A 19779-nucleotide genomic window follows, 5' to 3' on the forward strand; every position below is an offset into this window, starting at 1 on the left:
TCAATAATGCAATTTTTCCCAATGCCTTAAATAACCTTAGTCGATACTTTAATATAGCTTAATTAGATTATTCACATGATCTTTTATTTGCAATCTCCCTATAATGTTAATTAACCTTTAATTTAATCCCTTAGTATAGTATTCACATTTGCAGCTTTTATTGAGATTAATGAGCACTGTGGCCTTGGCTGTCAGGGCTCAGGTAAGATTCAGAGATTGTAGCGAGGAGAATTCATGGCTGTATTATGTATTGGCATATATATATATATATATATATATATATATATATATATATATATATATATATATATATATTTGTCGAAGTCGCATAATTGGATGAACGAAAGTATATTGTTTTATTGGCCGATTGCACTCAGTATGCCACGCTACACGTGGCATACGGCGATCGCACGGTAAAATACGCACGCACACACTTTTATTACAACATTTAGTTATTTATGTAATTCATATTCTTAATGGATCCATTACACAGTAATTTATGAGCAGACAGTATTTGGTTTATTATTAGTTTATATATTATGATTATATGTACACTTTAGTGTTATCTAAGGTTCAGGTTATGGGAAATGTCATGTCTGATATCATACTATTCCCCTATTCATCAGCAGCTGTCCGGTTCCATCCTCGAAGAGATCGCATATTGCTTACTCTAGTTATTGATGTTAGGGAATAAATAGCCAGATTGATATCAGAATGTGATATGCTAATGAACTGGAGCACATCCCCTGGACAGATGACCCCCACCTTTGGATTCCTTAGATTGAATCAGCCTATGACCTGTTTACCCTGGAACCACCATGGTCTGGACCTATAGAAGCAAGCTACGTCATCTCTATTGTTCACTGTGTAACACTGACTATATATAATCATAGCTGCACCCGCATCAGGCTCAGTCTTCACTGATCACAGAATTCAAAGGTGAACTACTGTTCACTGGTGCCCGTGGTTAGCGCAGCGTAGCGCAAGCGGTATGTATGTATCTTTTGGTATTGGCTGTACTGTACTGTATCATAATATAATAATGTCTTGAATTGTTAACTATTTACATCTGCTAAAATAAATACTTTGTGCGTTAGAAACACAATACAATCGCCTATGCAATGCTTATTTGAAAACGATAGAATTACTTTAATAATATATATATATATATATATATATATATATATATATATATGGCAGTATTCCTATTTATGGGGTGAATGCACATGTGTGGAAGATATCCATGTACCTACATAATACATATATGCCCAGAGTGCATGTAAGTTAGAAGTATATATGTATGCATTGGACAGAATGAGTGTATATGATGTATGTGTGCTGGAGGAGATGGCACGTTGTATGGGACACAATGTATATATGTTTATATGTGTGGACAGATGCATTAGTATATGTTAGTGTGTATGTGTAAGAGACTCAAAATGTGTGTAGGTGCGAGGCCATTTATGGACGATGTATGGTGTAGATCTGGGACAGAATGTGTGTATAATATACGTATTGAGCACAATGGAAGCCATTTGCAAGGTGAAAGCAGGTGAGGTGCAGTGCAAAGTTAGCTTTTATTGCCTATTGATTATTGGGTGGAGAGGCAAGTCCAAGTGTCCACTTGGACTTGTCAGAAATGAGGCTACACCGAGTAGTGTTTTATGACCATGGCCTTATCTGTGAGTTTGTATGTTCTCCTCGTGTTTGTGTGTGTTTCCTCCGGGTGCTCCGGTTTCCTCCCACACGCCCAAAAAAACATACTGGTAGGTTAATTGGCTGCTAACAAATTGACCCGTGTGTGTGTGAGGGAATTTAGACTGTAAGCCCCAATGGGGCAGGGACTGATGTGAGCGAGTTCTCTGTACAGCGCTGCGGAATTAGTGGCGCTATATAAATAAATGTTGATGTATAAAAGAGGTGCTGTATAGTGCTGGGTGTTAGTCATTGATTTGACATTTAGATGTTTGCACAGTGCACCACCTCTACACACACTTGGCACACTTCTAGTATGTGGAGGTGCCTCTAGGAGTGCACCTCCATGTGCCCTGAATGGAGCATCCAGGCACTCTACTGTAAAAACAAGCTGTTATGTGGAGCACGCTGAGGGCCTGATTCAGAGTGGAACACAAACTTAAGCGTAACTGCATTTTGAGAAGTTACACGTAAGTGTACAGCGCATTCAGAGCTGATTATTCATATCAGATGCATCCGCTTGACAGTAGACACAGCCCTCAGACACTTACATCTAACTTGCGAACATGTACAGTAACCTTTTATTTTACAGGTTACAAACGCAATTGCTATGAAGCATTATTTAAACTTGAATTACCAGCTAATACAGCTGGAACATCTTTCCGACATGCTTACAAAAAAATACATTTTTATCTTTCCTCCAACGTGCAAAATCCTAATCTATGGCTGAGGAACTATTAAAGTATCAATAAAAATCTGTGAATCATTAGCATATCTCTAATTACAAGCAGTTGCTAGTTCTAACTACTTACACCTGCCCCTGCAAATAAAACCTTTTTTTCAGTCGACTACATCCCAGTTGCTTGAGAACGCCCTCTCTCTACATTGTCTACATTAGAAACCCCTTCCCTCCCCGTTACGTCTCTTCAGGTGTAAGGAGCCGTAAGTGGCAAAAAGCCGTAGGTCTGAATAGCTGCAGTTACATACTCTCACTTTCTGAGCATGCGCAGTTTGAAAAAAAAAAAAACAATACCCAAAACCAACCGGATTACATCTGACTTTGATTCAGGCCCTGAGTGCGCTCATAAATGTGTTTGTGATGTATACAGTATATTGGCCTGAATGCCTGAGTGGGATATAATATGTGTGATTGTTTTTGTGTATGGGGGACACAATGTGCGTGTGTAGCAGACTACATTCATGTAGGTCAAAATGAAAGTCTGTGGATCAAAATTTTTGTGAGCATGGATAAAATGTGAGAATGCATGCATCTGTGTGTGCCAGCCTTTAGCAGTCAGTTTATGGCTGCTGCTGAATGCATGTGTGCTATCACCTACACTACACTGCATACAGTACTGATAGTCACACCACACTGCCACTGCATGCAGTACTGACGTCACACCACACTGCCACTGCATGCAGTACTGATAGCCACACCACAACTGCCACTGCATGCAGTACTGATAGCCACACCACAACTGCCACTGCATGCAGTGCGGATAGCCACACCACACTGCCACTGCATGCAGTACTGATAGTCACACCACACTGCTACTGCATGCAGCACTGATAGTCATACCACACTGCCACTGCATGCAGTACTGATAGTCACACCACACTGCTACTGCATGCAGTACTGATAGTCACACCGCACTGCCACTGCATGCAGTACTGATAGTCACACCACACTGCTACTGCATGCAGTACTGATAGTCATACCACACTGCCACTGCATGCACTACTGATAGTCATACCACACTGCCACTGCATGCAGTACTGATAGTCACACCACACTGCTACTGCATGCAGTACTGATAGTCACACCACACTGCCACTGCATGCAGTACTGATAGTCACACCGCACTGCCACTGCATGCAGTACTGATAGTCACACCACACTGCCACTGCATGCAGTACTGATAGCCACACCACACTGCCACTGCATGCAGTACTGATAGCCACACTGCCACTGCATGCAGTCCGGATAGCCACATCACACTCCCACTGCATGCAGTACTGATAGTCACACCACACTGCCACTGCATGCAGTACTGATAGCCACACCACACTGCCACTGCATGCAGTACTGATAGCCACACCACACTGCCACTGCATGCAGTACTGACAATGACACTACACTGCCACTGCATGCAATGCTCAAACTTCTACTAATTACACTACAATGCACCATACCCATTGCAATGCAGGCAGTTCTGACACTTACACTGTTCTGTTTCCTGGTGTGCCTCACACAATAGTAACACCCACACTGTGTTCATTTAGAGATATGAATAGCCAATTGTTCTATTTTGGCAAATTGTTTAATACTTCTTTTATTATTGCAAAAAGTTATCTAAAATGATGTTTAAAGATATTATAATTTGTAATTTATACAGATTAATTCTATTCATGTTGGTGTTTTTTTAAAAAATAGTTTTTAGTATGTGAGGCCACCCTACCCCAGGTGAGGCCACAAAGTACTTACATTTGTATAGATATTTTACTTAATCAATGTTGCAACCTAGAATACAATGTCACCAAACACAACATTGACACACTATGCTCTAAACTAAATACGCTGCACCACACAATACCCTATAATGTACCATACATTGCACCCCACAGTACCTTATAATCAACAATACACTGTCACACACTGCTGCCATCCACACTATACTACAACCTCTGTTATACTGTTATCCTACACAATACTCCTACCTGTGCTACACTTTTTTTGCACACCACAATACTGATACCCAGAACATGTTACAGTATTCTCACAATATAATACCCACAATATGTATGTACAGCTGTCATACCACATAACTGTGTTGCAGCTGAAAGAGGTTTTCCAGCTTTACATTAGTTTGATTAATTGATATGTATATTCCCTTCTGCAATGTTTTGTATTTTTGCTGTACATCAGTACTTTTTTACTTGTGTGATTATTTTATCATGCAGAGTTTTTTTTTTATTTTAGTTGCTATATGAAACCGCTCACAATTGTACCCTGAGACAAACTATGTCCCTTGTCCAGTGGCAACCAACAACTTTGCCTTTGGATATGAATGTGTGGCTGAAAAGCAAGGAAGGCAGCCAGAACAAGAAATAAATGGATGTGATAAACATTTCAGGAAGGATAATTTAATAAAATAATTTACTAAAAACTCACATCTAAAGGCTGAATTGTGAAGTGGCTGCTCAAAGCAACCTTGAATAATAGATTTAAAAAGTTCCGTTTTTACAACGTTTATTGACAGAGCGGATACTGGTACACCCACAATATGCTACAAACTTCGCACACACTGGTATTCCTGCTATCTACACTGTAGTGACACATTTTATGCCACATCTCCTAATATACTGCCATCTACCACCTTATGCAACATTTGGCAACTTCTGTACACAGTGTAGGGGACTAGTTACTTGTTGAACATGGTAACTTGCATTAAGAGTATAGTAACAATAGATTAGGACCACCATATGGGTAAATCTGTAGAAACCCCAGTCTTTGTGATTTTTTTCTTCTTTGTAAAAAAGGTAAAGAAATATAACCTGTATTACTGTTTGACATTTATTTTCTTGGCATTTTGAATTGTTAGATGATGGTCTAATTGAAATGTTCTTTGTTTTTAGTTTCTGATCCACTATGCCAATCAGTAGCTCAACACCTGAGATGGATAATGCAAAAAGACCTATTGGGACAAGATATCTTCCTCATTGGCCCTCCAGGTCCACTCAGGCGATCTATTGCTATGCAGTATTTGGTAAGTTTAAGTAGTCTTAAGTAGTCTGTATTATATATTGTTTGACAACAATGTTCCTTTGTACATGGTTAAAAAGATGAACAGGAATATATATGTTTTGGGACCACCCAATTTTTTTTTTTTTTATATATATATATTATTAAAAGGGGGTATCGGGGCAGCACAGTGGCTTAGTGGTTAGTACTTCTGCCTCACAGCACTGGGGTCATGAGTTTGATTCCCGACCATGGCCTTATATGTGTGGAGTTTGTATGTTCTCCCCATGTTTACGTGGGTTTCCTCCAGGTGCTCCGGTTTCCTCCCACATTCCACAAACATACTTGTAGGTTAATTGGCTGCTATCAAATTGACCCTAGTCTCTCTCTGTCTGTCTGCGTCTGTGTTAGGGAATTTAATTTGTAAGCTTCAATGGGGCAGGGACTGATATGAGTGAGTTCTCTGTACAGCGCTGCGGAATTAGTAGCGCTCTATAAATAGCTGATGATGATGATATTTACTAAACTGCAGTTTTGAAAAAGTGGAGATGTTGCCTATAACAACCAATCAGATTCTAGCTTATTAAGTACATTCTACAAAATTACAGCCAGAATCTGATTGGTTGCTATAGGCAACATCTCCATTTTTTTTTCAAACCTGCAGTTTAGTAAATATTCCTCATGGTGTAAAAGGAGTCTTGTGGTTCTCTGTCTGAAAACTCCACTTGTATTTGTGAGAAGATTTCACATCAACAGGAAGATTACAGCAATATAGAGAATAAACATATTTTTCTACGTTTGAACTGTGAGAAAAAAGACATGATCTAAAACTCAGCCGTAATAATTGTTTCTGTTGATGTATTGTATTAATAGTTTTAGCGTTATATAGTATGGAAATTTTCTGGCTTTATATCACAAGAACCAGTTTCTTCTCTAATTGTATTGGTGTGACTCTTTAACCAAGTAAGGGGCTCCCAGGCACTTTAACCAAGTATGGGGCTCCCAGGCACTTTAACCAAGTATGGGGCTCCCAGGCACTTTAACCAAGTATGGGGCTCCCAGGCACTTTAACCAAGTATGGGGCTCCCAGGCACTTTAACCAAGTATGGGCTCTCAGGCATACTAAATAAATGACAACTAGAATCTGATTGGTTGCTATAGGCAACATCTCCACTTTTTCAAACCCGCAGTTTAGTAAATCTAGCCCTAACTTTATATAGTACAGATAATAACTACAGCATTATTTTGCCATAAAAACGACTTCATTTGCTGTTTCCCCTTGTAATAACTTCTCTTCTCTCTTTGGCCCTGAGTCATTAAAAAGAGCATAGCATAAGAGGAGTAACTTTGGGCAAAACCATGTTGCACCTGAGGGGGGGATAAATTTAAAATGTGGGGACAGAATTATAGTTGAGGTTGGGCATGTCCTAGATCAACTTTAAATTTCAGTGTAAAAATAAAGCTAGCTTGTATTTGTCTGTTAGATATAAAAACAGCCAGTATTTAACTTATCTGCAAAATAATAAACTAATTTGCACCCCTTGCATTGTATCATGGTTTGTCCGGGAGAACATTTACTCCTTTTTTCTGCCTTACTTTCCTTAATGACTCAGGCCCTTCATGTCTTATCCAGGGACAACTGTTAGTAGTAAGCCGGACATTTAGATGGATTTTGTCCTCCTTTTATAGTGGCATTGTTTGATTGACAGTCCTGGCACTATTAATGTTAGTGCTGGAACTGTTAATTTGTATTCTCCTGTAATGGAGGATAGCAATAATTTTTTTATTTATTTTACTTCTCTATTTCTTTAGGTTTATTGTGAATGAGTGATTGCACTATACAATACATATTATTATTTTTATTAATTTTCCATGTGTTTTATCATTCATGCATGATTTTTATACCATATATTGAATTATTTCTAAGGAGACCTCTGGGTACCATTTAGTGCTGTTAAATCTGGAAATTTAGCTATCTGTATTGTAAACTAATAGGTTTGTGTACCCTGTTTATCCACGATATTCGGCAGCTTTTTTGGATCATTGAGCGCTGACAGTTTTTTCTGTTATATTTAAACTATACAATACTAAACTAGTTTCAAGAAGTCCCTGAAAATTATTATAAAAGTTAAGTTGTAGTTTCTGATTGTTCTTACAGGAGCTGACTAAGAGAGAGGTTGAATACATTGCTCTGTCAAGAGACACTACAGAATCTGATCTGAAACAGAGGAGAGAGATACGAGCTGGAACAGTGTTTTACATTGATCAGGCAAGTTAGCATACCACTATCTAACGCTGTAAATAAATCAAGTTTTTTTTTTTACTATGAACCTGCTTAATGTACTGAAATAAAATGTACAATATTCTGTGTTCAGATGTATATTGATATATGCAGGCATATAGGGAAATAAGTAATTAATGTGAATGAATCTGAGTTGATTTGCAATGCATGTATTATTGTGGGGTAACACCCAGTGTATAGGACCCCGCTATTTTTTTTTATCATCTTACTGACTAATGTAATGCTTTCTCTTTTTAGATGAGCTGACATGTTTTTTCCAACCATTGATAAATGTGTATATATGGATTAATAATCATCCCTTGGTGGCTTCCAAAATTCAAATTTAAATATTTTTTTTTCTTTACTTTTTAAAGTTAATACAGGATTGTTTGAATGTGCTTTTAGGTTTACTTAAATCCCCCCCCCCCCCAACTCCCCCAAAGTTTGTGGTGAAAATGTATTGCTGTAAAGCACATAATAAATTGTACTGAAATGGTCATCATGAGTATTAGTTTGGATGCTCATTTTTAATTATAATTTCCTTTTTTAATACATTTCAGTTCCTTAAAGTTGGATATTGTGTTTGGATTTGGACAGCATATGAAAGCTTGAGAATAATCTATTTAAAAATAAATTGCCTCATAATGTCCCTTTATCTGCTCAAGGGGCCAAAAAGCTAATTACAAAAATGGAACTGGAAACAGCTAATTATAATGCACCATTAAAAACACGATTTTAATTTGAGTTCAAGTGAACGACGAGAGTATTTCATGTACAACAAGATTAACTCATCAGTTGCTTGTCCAGTCTGCAAAGTCATGGCTTTAATGTATCTTTGCTTTAGTCTGCTGATCATGTAAAGAAGATTATCTTTTGAATAATAGCTAGTCCAATGCGTTGCTTAGTAATTTAATATAAAGAATGTTAGAAGTTTTGGACTGGTGTGCTCATCTCCAATCCTATCCCAAAGTAAAACATACTAAGCTTTCTCAGGAAAGTTGTTCATGGTAAAATATATATTTTGTCCTTACAATTCCAATTTTATAAAGCTTGAACTAGCTTTACAGTTAGGACTTAGGCTGGGTACACACTACAGGAAATTTCTCCCGATGCAATATCATTAACGATTTACCAATGAACTGAAAGTTCCGATCAGCATGCGGATACATGTGTACACACTATACACGTTTTACAAGGTTTACTTTCAGATGTGTGCCCTTCATCTGTCATAACCATCGGCTAAAAGGATTGTGACTCTGTAAACTCTATGGAGATTTGTTCGTGAGTGCATAAACACTGCAGGATTAGAACATCATCCCATGCTTTGGAATGATAATCATTCATTGTTGGAGCGTACACACTAAAATTATATTGGGCTAAAAGGGTCCTCTATCATGTGATTGGCCCGATAATTGGGTGAAAAACCTGTAGGTACATACTGCTGGTTTTTCACTTGATTATCGGGTCAATCACACGATTGTCTTGGTTTAGAGCCTGGGTTAGTGTTGATGCTGTGTAAGGGTTAAGAATATTGCGATGAGATTAGTACTTATTTTGACTTCTTGTTGAGTAAATCTTAGGACTATATCCGCCTCACTTAAAGGAGGAAATGTTTCTTTTTCAAACAGCTCTTATCTCATTTCTTATCTTTAAAGAGAGGGCTGAGAATCAGGTCCCTTTTAGTGCTGCTCCTGTCCATGGTCCATTACTAGGTGGTCTAATGTTAGCCCCCCTGTCCCGAGGAGCTCAGGACAAGCGTCTCCTTTGCCGTTTATTGACACTGCCCTTAATATAATGAAAAGTAAATCTGAAGACCTTATCATATTATTCTCTCATGGTTTCTTCGTAGTCAGTTAGGTCTATCCTAGAAATGAGTAGTCTTTTTTCATTATCTCTCTAGGCAGAGAGCTATCTCTGCCTGTGAATTATACTCCTAGTAAATACAGATGGTGAAGGGTACACTAAAGTAGTTAAAATGTAAAATGAAGAAAGAATATCACAGAATATTCATAGACTCCAAAGAAATGTACAACAACTAGGGTGTGGCAGGGTGCACTTTCTTCATCATGTGTGTCTGTCAAAGAGGAAGTAGTTTACCTTTTACGTTCCTAATTCCTCTCCTATCACATATACACTTATTCTGGCAAATTAAGTAAGTTGAATGAACAAGGCCCTTGCTAATAACTGGACAACTCCTGGCCCACCCTTTGTAGCATTTTTCATATATTTGATCACGGAGCTGTTTGATGGCAGAATACTAAGCATGTAAACCTGGGATGGCCAAACATATGTGCAGTGTATGGATAGATTAACCCTCCAACAGTGACAATATTTCTGTATCTGCCATCTGTTCTACTTGTGGTTTATTTCAACTGTTTATTCTATGTATTAGCCTATGTAAAATAAGAATATACCTTGTCTATTCTTTATATGTCAATAGAATTTTGAGAATATTCTAAATTGGAAAGCTTGGCAAAGCATAAATAATTTTACAGAATAATACATTTTGTAAGTCCTTATAACTATATTGTCATATTAAATCTTTTCCCTATTAGTTTGGTAGAAAACAGCTACAGAGCTACTATTAGAGTTAGGTTTTCAAGTATTATTTAAGTCTCAATCTTTACATGAATATAATTACATTACTCCTATATTGCAAAAACCAGGATGAGGAACGTGGCTGTAGTGTGATAGCCACTAGTGCAACACAAAATTGCTATTCAATGCAATTTTAAATATTGCTTTAACCAAACTTTTAGCATGTTCCATATTTATATCTACTTTTCTGTAACAAACAACTTGTATAAAAATAAAGCTGTTAATTTAGCTTATAGAAAGCTTTTCAGCCAGCTTTCAAGCTTATATCACCTTTTTTGGAGAAATATGTAATTGCATGCACTGCATGCTTAAGATCTCCCCATTGATTCTCAATACTAGTCAAGTCTTGGCACAGTGGCTGCCATGCAACTCAAATTCATAATAGATCCACCCCTGAATTTAGTACTTGTCAAGATGATTTCCCCAAATGCTTCACTCTGTTTCTTTTGTTGTATGTTGTGTTTGTGACTGAATAGTTCACTTTTAGATTTGACTGTTTAAAAAACATCAGGCTTACCTGATGTTACCATCTGTTGACTTGTGTGATGAGGTCATGACATCTCCACCATGCAGTTCATTGTTAAGTAAGTAATGGTATTCTGTGCACAGTTACTATGTGATTGCTAAAGTTTTCAGCAGGAAGTTTGCAGTGACCTGTGGGTTATGTCTTGCAAATCTGATTTGTTTCCAGACAAATATTTTGTTCTTTGTATTCCATGTCTATAGCTTGACTTCAAATGTAACCTCCATTTATTAAATTACTGTTGGATCTGGTTGTTCCTCAGGATTACTAAATGACAAGATATGTGGCAGACATGGTATTGTCAAGTCAGCTACATATCTGGCAGTTCACCATTTGTCAGCATTTTCCATTATGTCCAATTGATTCCAATCAAATTAGATTAGTTGTCTGATGTTGGCTTAATTTGGTAGATTTCCACCAAAGGTTAGAAAGCGCAGAGTATTTGTGCATTGTTCATTATTTTTATCTGACTACTAAAATGCCTTTTAAGTCAATCAACTTATTTAAAAAAAAAAAAAAACCAAAAAACCACCTTATTTTGAAAGACATACTCTGATCAGCAACAACATTAAAACCACTAACAATTTGAGTAAATAGCAATGATTATCTTGTTACAATGGCACTTGTCAAGGTATGGGGTATATTAGGCAGGAAGTGAACAGTCAGCTCTTGAACGTGATGTTTTGGAAGCTGAAAAAATGGGCAAACATAAGGATCTGAGCGACTTTGACGAGGGCCAAATTGTGATAGACAGCTAGGTCAGAGCATCTCCAAAACAGCAGGTCTTGTGGGGTGTTCCCAGTATGCAGTGGTTAGTACCTACCAAAAGTGGTCCTAGGAAGGTGAACCGGCGTCAGGGTCATGGGTGCCCAAGGCTCATTGTGCGTGGGGAGAGAAGACTACCCCGTCTTTTCCAATCCCGCAAAAGAGCCACTGTGACAAATTGCTGAAAAAGTTAATGCTGGCTATTATAGAAAGGTGTCAGAACACACAGTGCATCACAATTTGCTGCATAGCCGCAGACTGGTTAGAGTGCCCATGCTGACCCCTGTTCACCACCAAAACCGCCTGCAATGGGCATGTGAGCATCACAAGTGGACCATGGAGCAATGGAAGAAGGTGGCTTGGTCTAATGAATTACGTATTTCTTAACTATATGAGGATTGCCGGGTGCATGTGCGTCATTTACCTGGGGATGAAATGGCACTAGAGTGCACTATGGGAAAATTGCAAGCCGGCAGAGATATTGTAATGCTCTTGGCACTGTTATGCTTGGGTCCTGGCATTCTTGTGGATGTGGACGTTACTTTGACACGTACCACTTAACTAAATGTTGTTGCAGACCAAATGCACCCGTTAATGGCAGCTGACCTCTTTCAGCAGGATAATGCCACACTGCAAATATTATTCAGAAATGGTTTGAGGAACATGCAAAGAGTTCAAGGTGTTGACTTTGTTACCAAATTCCCCAGTTCTCAATCCGATCGAGCATATGTGGAATGAGCTGGAAAAACAAATCCAATCCATGGAGGCCGCACCTCGCCAGTTACAGAACTTAAAGGATCTGCTGCTAACGTTTTGGTGCTAGATACCACAGGACACCTTCAGAGGTCTTGTGGAGTCCATGCTTCATTGGATCAAATGTTGTGGCTAATTGTGTATGTGTTAAATGCAAACAATACAGGAAATATGTAAACTAACATACAAAGTTCACATTTTGTTACAAATATATAACACAGTTTGAAATAAGCAATAAAATTACATAAAAGGGGTTTAGGGGAGTGGAGGAAAGTGGGGAAAAAGAGAAGGGTAAAGGTATTGGAGTATCACAGAATAGGCATAACAAATAGTTTTAGATGGTAGCAGATGGACCAGTGATCTAAATTTAATTTTAAAAAGTAGGGACAACTCGGAGAGTACAGGTACAGCCTGAGAGCTTAATGGCAGGGTTCTAGGTGGGTGGTAGTCATTATACCGAAGCTTATAATTCCGACAACCAGTATAACAATAAAAAAAAAGGCAGATTCCAATAATCCCGATGTAGAGGAAATGCAGATTTACTATAAATAAGACAGACAACGTGTGTGACACGCCTGCTCCACGGCTCCTATGCATACTGGACGCAGCAAATGCCGGCACTTGGAATTGACGTTACTTACAATACAAAAAGTGAAATTTTCGGTTGTAAAGCAGCAATGCCAGGACCCGCCACCTAGATAAACTAATCTAAGGGTTAGGATTAGGTTTAGGAGTAGGGTTAGGGTTACCATTACGACTAGATTTAGGCATTGCCGCTTTAAAACACCTACTCTCTCTTTCTGCATCTGTATACCAGTTGTCGGAATTCTAAGCTTCGGTATAATGTACCCCACCCTTTTAGGTGGGGGAGATGAATTGCTTGCTTTCTCTAAAGAGCCTGGGAGCCCATGCTTGGTTTAAGAGTCACACCAATACAATTAGAGAAGAAATTGGTTCTTGTGTTATAAAACCAGAAACTTTCTATACTATATAAAGCTAAAACTATTAATACAATACATCAACAGAAACAATTATTACGCCTGAGTTTTATATCATGTGTGTTTTTTCTCACAGTTCAGACGTAGAAAAATGTTTATTCTCTATATTGCTGTAATCTTTCTATTGATGTGAAATCTTCTCACAAATACAAGTGGAGTTTTCAGACAGAGAATCACAAGCCTCCTTTTACACCAAAACTGTGGGTTTGAAAAAATGGAGATTCTAGCTGTCATTTTGTAGAATGTACTAAATAAGCTAGAATCTGATTGGTTGCTATAGGCAACATCTCAACATTTTCAAACCCGCAGTTTAGTAAATATACCCCCATGTGTGTTAAATAGGATAAATTAGTGATAATTATAAACACACCCGTTGTGTTTAAATTGCTCATGGAAAATATTCTCATTTATCTTTCTCAGTTTATATTGAGATATCCCTTCATCATCATCATCACCATTTATTTATATAGCGTCACTAATTCCGCAGCGCTGTACAGAGATCCCTTAAGGCATTGCCCTCTTTGTCATATTTCTGGACAAGTAGATTATAGGTAAAACAGCTAATACTTTATTACCAGAAATACTGGCTCAATAAACAGTTATATAATTCCACAAGTCTAGCACAGATAAAAGGTGGGTCCTTACCACAGGTAACGTATGCATGGAAACGCAAACACTGTTTGATGATAGATAGGATCCCGGGTGATGTTCCTTGAGACCTGGAATACGATATCCACAGTTATGTGCCTTCATCATTTATTTATTTATATAGTGCCACTAATTCTGCAGCGAAGTACAGAGAGCTCACTCACATCAGTCCCCCCAACACGTTTCAGTTACTAATCTTTCTCAAGGCTTTGGGGAAGTATCAATGTAGACATATAACTGGTCCGTGACCAATCTGTATCCATAACACTCACATGTAACATAATAATCATTATACATATAAATGTAATCAAATGGACATTTTACACACTTCTAAAACATTATTTCATTATAAAAAAAAAAGTATTCTATGTCTATATATTGATAATGGAGGGAAAAAATGATTGTCCCATATGGGGGAGATAGGTGAAGCAGAGGTAGAGAGGTTGATTGCTGGTGTCCCACAGTTTTAGTTTAAATCTGATAGTAATAGAGTAAAATGAAAGAGTTTACAATTTAATATGAGGTATATGGGTATATAGCTAGCACAGCTTTGTGGGTCTTTTCCCCCCCGTATAAATCACTGTAATTTCCTCCTCTTCCAGCATTGTGTTTGGGAAGGGGCTGCCTTGGAAGGCTGAGTTGTATAGGGAGTGAAGGTGAGGGGCTGGGTAGTCAACAGTGTTTTTGTAATAGGCCAAATCCAGAATCCATCTGGGCCATGAGATGTGCCAGATTTCTGGGCTTTATTTACAACTTTCAAGGCTTTATTAACAACTTTTTTTTTTTTTATCATCTCGAAGGGTTTATATACTTTTGCATATACCACAATTCACTTTATTATTTTCCTTTCCACATGTTAAAATTATAAAATTAATATCAGTTCTTTGTGGCAAAAATTACAGCTTTCAATCTTATCCTGTAGTTTTTCTATTTTTGATTTAGGAAGGTGTTTGTGACTAGTGTCATGTTGAGGTTGTGTTAGCTTCTGTGTTTTATGCACAGGTTTGCATCCCGTCAGTGCCTCTTGTAGTATCTGCAAGGAGTAGTACACTCCTGTCATGTAGCAGCTAGATAACTCTAGTGTGTATCTGTATAATCTTACAAGGGTTTCTGTACTGTTACCATTCTGTGTTGTAGTGTCTATGACCCCACCAAAATTGGTGTGCACAGTATTGTGTTTGGGGAATGATAGGAAACATTTGGAGAGGGAATAGGGGAGAGCATAGTAGTGTGGTCCCCCCCTCACCTTAACTTTGTGCGATTATGAAATCTCATGAAGGGTTATATTATTTTGCAAAATGCTGTGCCGTTTTGTGTATTCCACAGACAAATATGATATAATCCCTGGAATATACAGTAAGGTAGTTCTTACATTGCTACACTGTAATATATTAGATACTGTAGAGTTATAATATCAGACAGAAAGCTAAAGTGTGTAAAATAATTTTAGTATAATCTAGAGACACTACTATCTATATATGAGTACTGGCAGTCTTACTAGATGATAATGGAATTGCCCCCAGGTCAGATGCCTCTGTGGTGTGTGCCCAGTTCTAGTCCATCGTGAAATAGGGGAAACAGTTGTGAGCGTTAAAAGATAATATTAACTCATAGGCAGCTGAATAGCATCTATTGAAATATAGGTGACAGAAAATCAATATCTTCCTGAGAGATCCAGTTACTTTTTTACTTTTGCAAGGTCTTGTTATAGTGAATAACGTTTATTTGTATCTCTTTGTATCTATCGTGGTATTTTAATATTGTTTTTCTTTATGATTATTGGGTATGGGGTGGCAGTATTGTTTTGCTATCTATAGATATTTTAGTTTCTTATCATATAATAAGTAGAATGCCAGCACATATTTATGCATGAAAGCAGTGAAAAATGTTTCTCACTGTAGCTTAAATAAAGCTATAATATAATGTATTCTATATTGGTTCATTTAACATTTCTAGTACATCGTTTAAATCACTTTATTCATGTCAAAATTGAATTCTGACCATGGTATTGAATTTTCCCACACTTCATGATGCTGAAATCACTTAATAAATGTTTTTTAAATAATGATCACCTTCTGAGTATATTATATTGTAATAAAACATTTTACTCCGTGAAACATACAGTGCTAAATGCCATTATAAATTAGAAAACAATGATGTGTCAAATGTACATGTGAATATGCTTGGGTTTCTTCAGTCTGTTGGTGGTTGTTCTGTTCAATCTTTATGGAAAGCATTTTTTTTTTCCGTTTTAGCATGTTAAGCAAGTTATGGGTGTACAGATGGTAAGTAGGTGTATTGGGATATGGCTAAGTAAATATTTTCTAATTAGCTAGATGCAAATCGTGTTCTGTGTAGCTTGTCGGCAGTGACTCACTGGAAAGTAATCTCTTTGTATGCTGTTTGATCGTAAAGACATTAAATGACAATTGACCTTTTAGTTTTCCATTGTCCTGATTGCCTGTTTGATTTTTTTGTTTTATTATAGTGTGTGTTACATCTCTAACTTGGAAAATAGATGTGTTTTTGGTGAAGCGTGTGTAGCTTGCAATTGTTAAAGCTTGTGTTGTCATTTTTTTTATTCTTGTTGGGCACATTACATAACGCAATAAAATCAGTCTCCTGTAGTTTGTCACTTGTAACGTAAATGCATAAATGTTAGGAATTTATGGCTTTGGTGTAGAGCTGAAAATAAATTGAGCTTTATGGCAATATAATTAGTAGCATAAGTGAAAATATAAGAACCGACGTTTCAAAAATAATAAAAAAACATTTTAAGACAGATATAAGAGTATGTAATGAAATTATATTGTAAGTTAAGTTGTCAGTGTAACCAATCTAACTACTTAGGTGTGCTCCCCATCTAGCCGGATTCCTTATTATTTTATAGTGTTTATAAAATATGCTACAAGTAATAGATTTTTAAGCTATAAAATTAAACTGTGACTAGATTTAATAGGCTGTTAATAACCCAGGATCAATGTAACGTTAATCTGAGTTCTCCAGCTCATGTTGCAGACGATACCGGTAAAGCTTTTTTTATTGCCCCAATTTCCTTTTGAACGCCTTTAGATGTATATGGCCTGAGAATATGAATTCATAACATACACTGTGTGGACAAAAGTATTCGGACGCTTGACCATTACAGCAACAGAGACTGTAATGACATTGTATTCAAATACATACACTTTAAATATGGAGTTGGTCCCCCTTTTGCAGTGTTAACAGCTTCCACTCTTCTTGGAAGACTTTTCACAAGATGTTGGAGTGTTTCTGTGGGACTTTGTGCCCATTCATTCTGTAGCGTATGTATGAGGTCAGGCAATGATGTTGAACGAGAAGGCGTGACTTGCAATCTCTGTTTCAGTTCATCCCAAAGGTGTATGATGGGGTTGAGGTCAGGGCTCTGTGCGGGTCAAGTTCTTCCACACCGAACTCATCAAGCCATATCTTTGTGCCCCAGTGCACAATGCAAGGACTACAGTCATGTTGGAATAGAAAAGGGCCTTCCCCAAACTGATGCCACGATGTTGGAAGCATAGCATTGACCAAAATGACTTGGTATGCTGAAACATTAAGATTGCCCTTCACTGGAGATAACGTTCCTAGCCCAAACCGTGAAAAACAGCCTCATACCATTATCTTTCCTCCACCAAAATTCACAGTTGGGATAATGCAGTCAGGCAGGTAACGTTCTCCCGGCATCCGCCAAATCCAGTGACGCCCATCTGACTGCCAAAACAGAGAAGCGTGATTCGTCACTCGTTTCCACTACTCTACAGTCCAGTGTCAGTGTGCTTTACACCACTCCATCCAATGGTCTTGGTGATTTGAGGCTTGCATGCAGCTGCTCGGCCATGGAAACCCATTCCAATAAGCTCCCGCTGCACAGTTTTGTGCTTATATTAATGCCAGTTGAAGTTCAGAACTCTTCACCTATGGAATCAGCAGTGTGTTGGCGACTTTTACGCCCCATGCGCCTTAGCAGTCGTTAACTCCGCTCTGTGATTTTATGTGGTCTTCAGCTTTGCGGCTGAGTTGCTGTTGTTCCCAAACGCTTCCACTTTGTAAAAGTATCACTTACAGTTGACCGTGTAATATCCAGCAGGAATGAAATTTCATGCACCGTGGCATCCTATCACAGTACCATGCTTGAAGTCACTGAGCTCTTCTGAACCACCCATTTTGTATTGCAAATGTTTGCAAATAGAGAATGCATGGCTAGGTGCTTGATTTTATACACCTCTGGCAACGGGTCTGATTTAAACACCTCAATTCAATAATTAACAGGTGTGGCCAAATGCTTTTGTCCATATAGTGTATATGAGAGCTATCCAATGAAAAAAATCTGAACATCTTTACCTTAAAGTATAACTCAATGGTAAAAGGGTTGGTTTGGGTGTCTTGTAACTATTAAAAACTTGTGCCAGTCTTTGTTGGGTGATGCAGGGGTTTGCAATGTTATCCCAATGTGGTGGGGCCCTGGGTTCCAATATTACCAGGGCCCGAGCTTGTTGGAGTTCATGTTTTCTCCTGTTTGCATAAGTGTCCTACAAGTACTCTGGTTTCCTAAAAAGATCCAAAAATATATAGGTAGGTATTGGCTTATGACTAATTACTAAATTAGTATCCAGGACGAAACACATAGGTTTCACTTCAGGTGTTACTTCTTCTGATTGGACTGGATCTTTGGATAGAAGGGACAATAGAACTTCATCTTTTCCCATCCAAGAACTGAGTTTGGTCCAGATAAGCTTCATTAATTATATTCATTTATGTACATTATTACACTATGGTATACATCTCTCTCTCTGGAGATCCAAGGTACTTGCACCTTACTTCATCTGGGATGAAGCAGAACAATGTAACCTACTCCCATGTAGAGGTCCTGCACTTGGATTTAGATTAGCTCCTATTTAATATTTGTTTGCTACGAGGCTACTCACCTAATCTTTGTGCTTTTTCTCTGTGTATTTTATTTCATACTTCACCATTGGACTCCCCTTTATTATTACTGACATGTATATATGCTGACTTGGCTCTAACATTTCTCTAATATCTTGCTTCTGTAAAGTGTGCTGTCCGTGCTGCCACAGAAGGAAGAATTTTGGTGCTGGAAGGACTGGAGAAAGCAGAGAGAAATGTCTTACCAGTTTTAAACAATTTGCTGGAGAACAGGGAGATGCAACTGGAGGATGGACGGTTCCTTATGTCTGCAGAGCGTTATGATAAACTGCTTCAGGTAAAAGCCAAGCATACCAAATTGCGTTAAATCACGCATTCATACTAATGAGGAAAAAAGCTGCCCTCCTTCTCCCATATTAGATGAGCAAACTCTTACACATCGCTCTCCAAGCAAAATCGGACATAGTGACCACTAAAGATGGTGATTTCAACCCAAGTAGTAAACCATGTCCCAGGCATTTTAATTTAAAATAAAAATGTGTTACAAGCTATAAGAAACAAGTTTGACTATTCAATGTGACTTCTAGGGACCAGAGTTTTGACTAGATTTTTAATGTTAAGTGTAAGGCTGGAACAAGCACAACACAATTCTGCAGAGCGTTTTCCATCCCATAAGCCTGGCCTGCTTGTTGTTCTTAATGTGCCCCATTATAGAGAATGTATGGAACCAAAAGTAGACAAGAACTTTGCAGCACACTGGCTCATGTCAGCGCCTGCCTAAAACTGTCATATCTTTTTTAATGAAGTAAGCAGGAATCACACAGCTGTTTAATGATTTAATAAGAACTGGGGATGATATGACCAGAATAAT

General features: G+C 38.0%; 1 protein-coding gene across 4 annotated transcripts in view; it reads left to right on the plus strand.

Moving 5' to 3' along the window:
- VWA8 (von Willebrand factor A domain containing 8) overlaps positions 1-19779 on the plus strand; it is a 278034-nt gene that overhangs the window by 34269 nt on the left and 223986 nt on the right. For 3 of the 4 annotated variants that reach the window (XR_012688656.1, XM_075199773.1, XM_075199771.1), the window contains exons 4-6: positions 5332-5462; positions 7596-7706; positions 19078-19245. Coding sequence is in view for 3 of the 4 variants with exons in the window: in XM_075199773.1 (XP_075055874.1) it covers positions 5332-5462; positions 7596-7706; positions 19078-19245 (410 nt within the window). In the remaining variant the exon portion in view is untranslated. Of the gene's footprint in view, positions 1-5331; positions 5463-7595; positions 7707-16262; positions 16289-19077; positions 19246-19779 lie in introns of those variants that run through there. The other variant, XM_075199774.1, reaches the window with a different exon arrangement.

Source organism: Mixophyes fleayi, chromosome 2 (assembly GCF_038048845.1).
Source record: "Mixophyes fleayi isolate aMixFle1 chromosome 2, aMixFle1.hap1, whole genome shotgun sequence".
NCBI lineage: Eukaryota > Metazoa > Chordata > Amphibia > Anura > Limnodynastidae > Mixophyes > Mixophyes fleayi.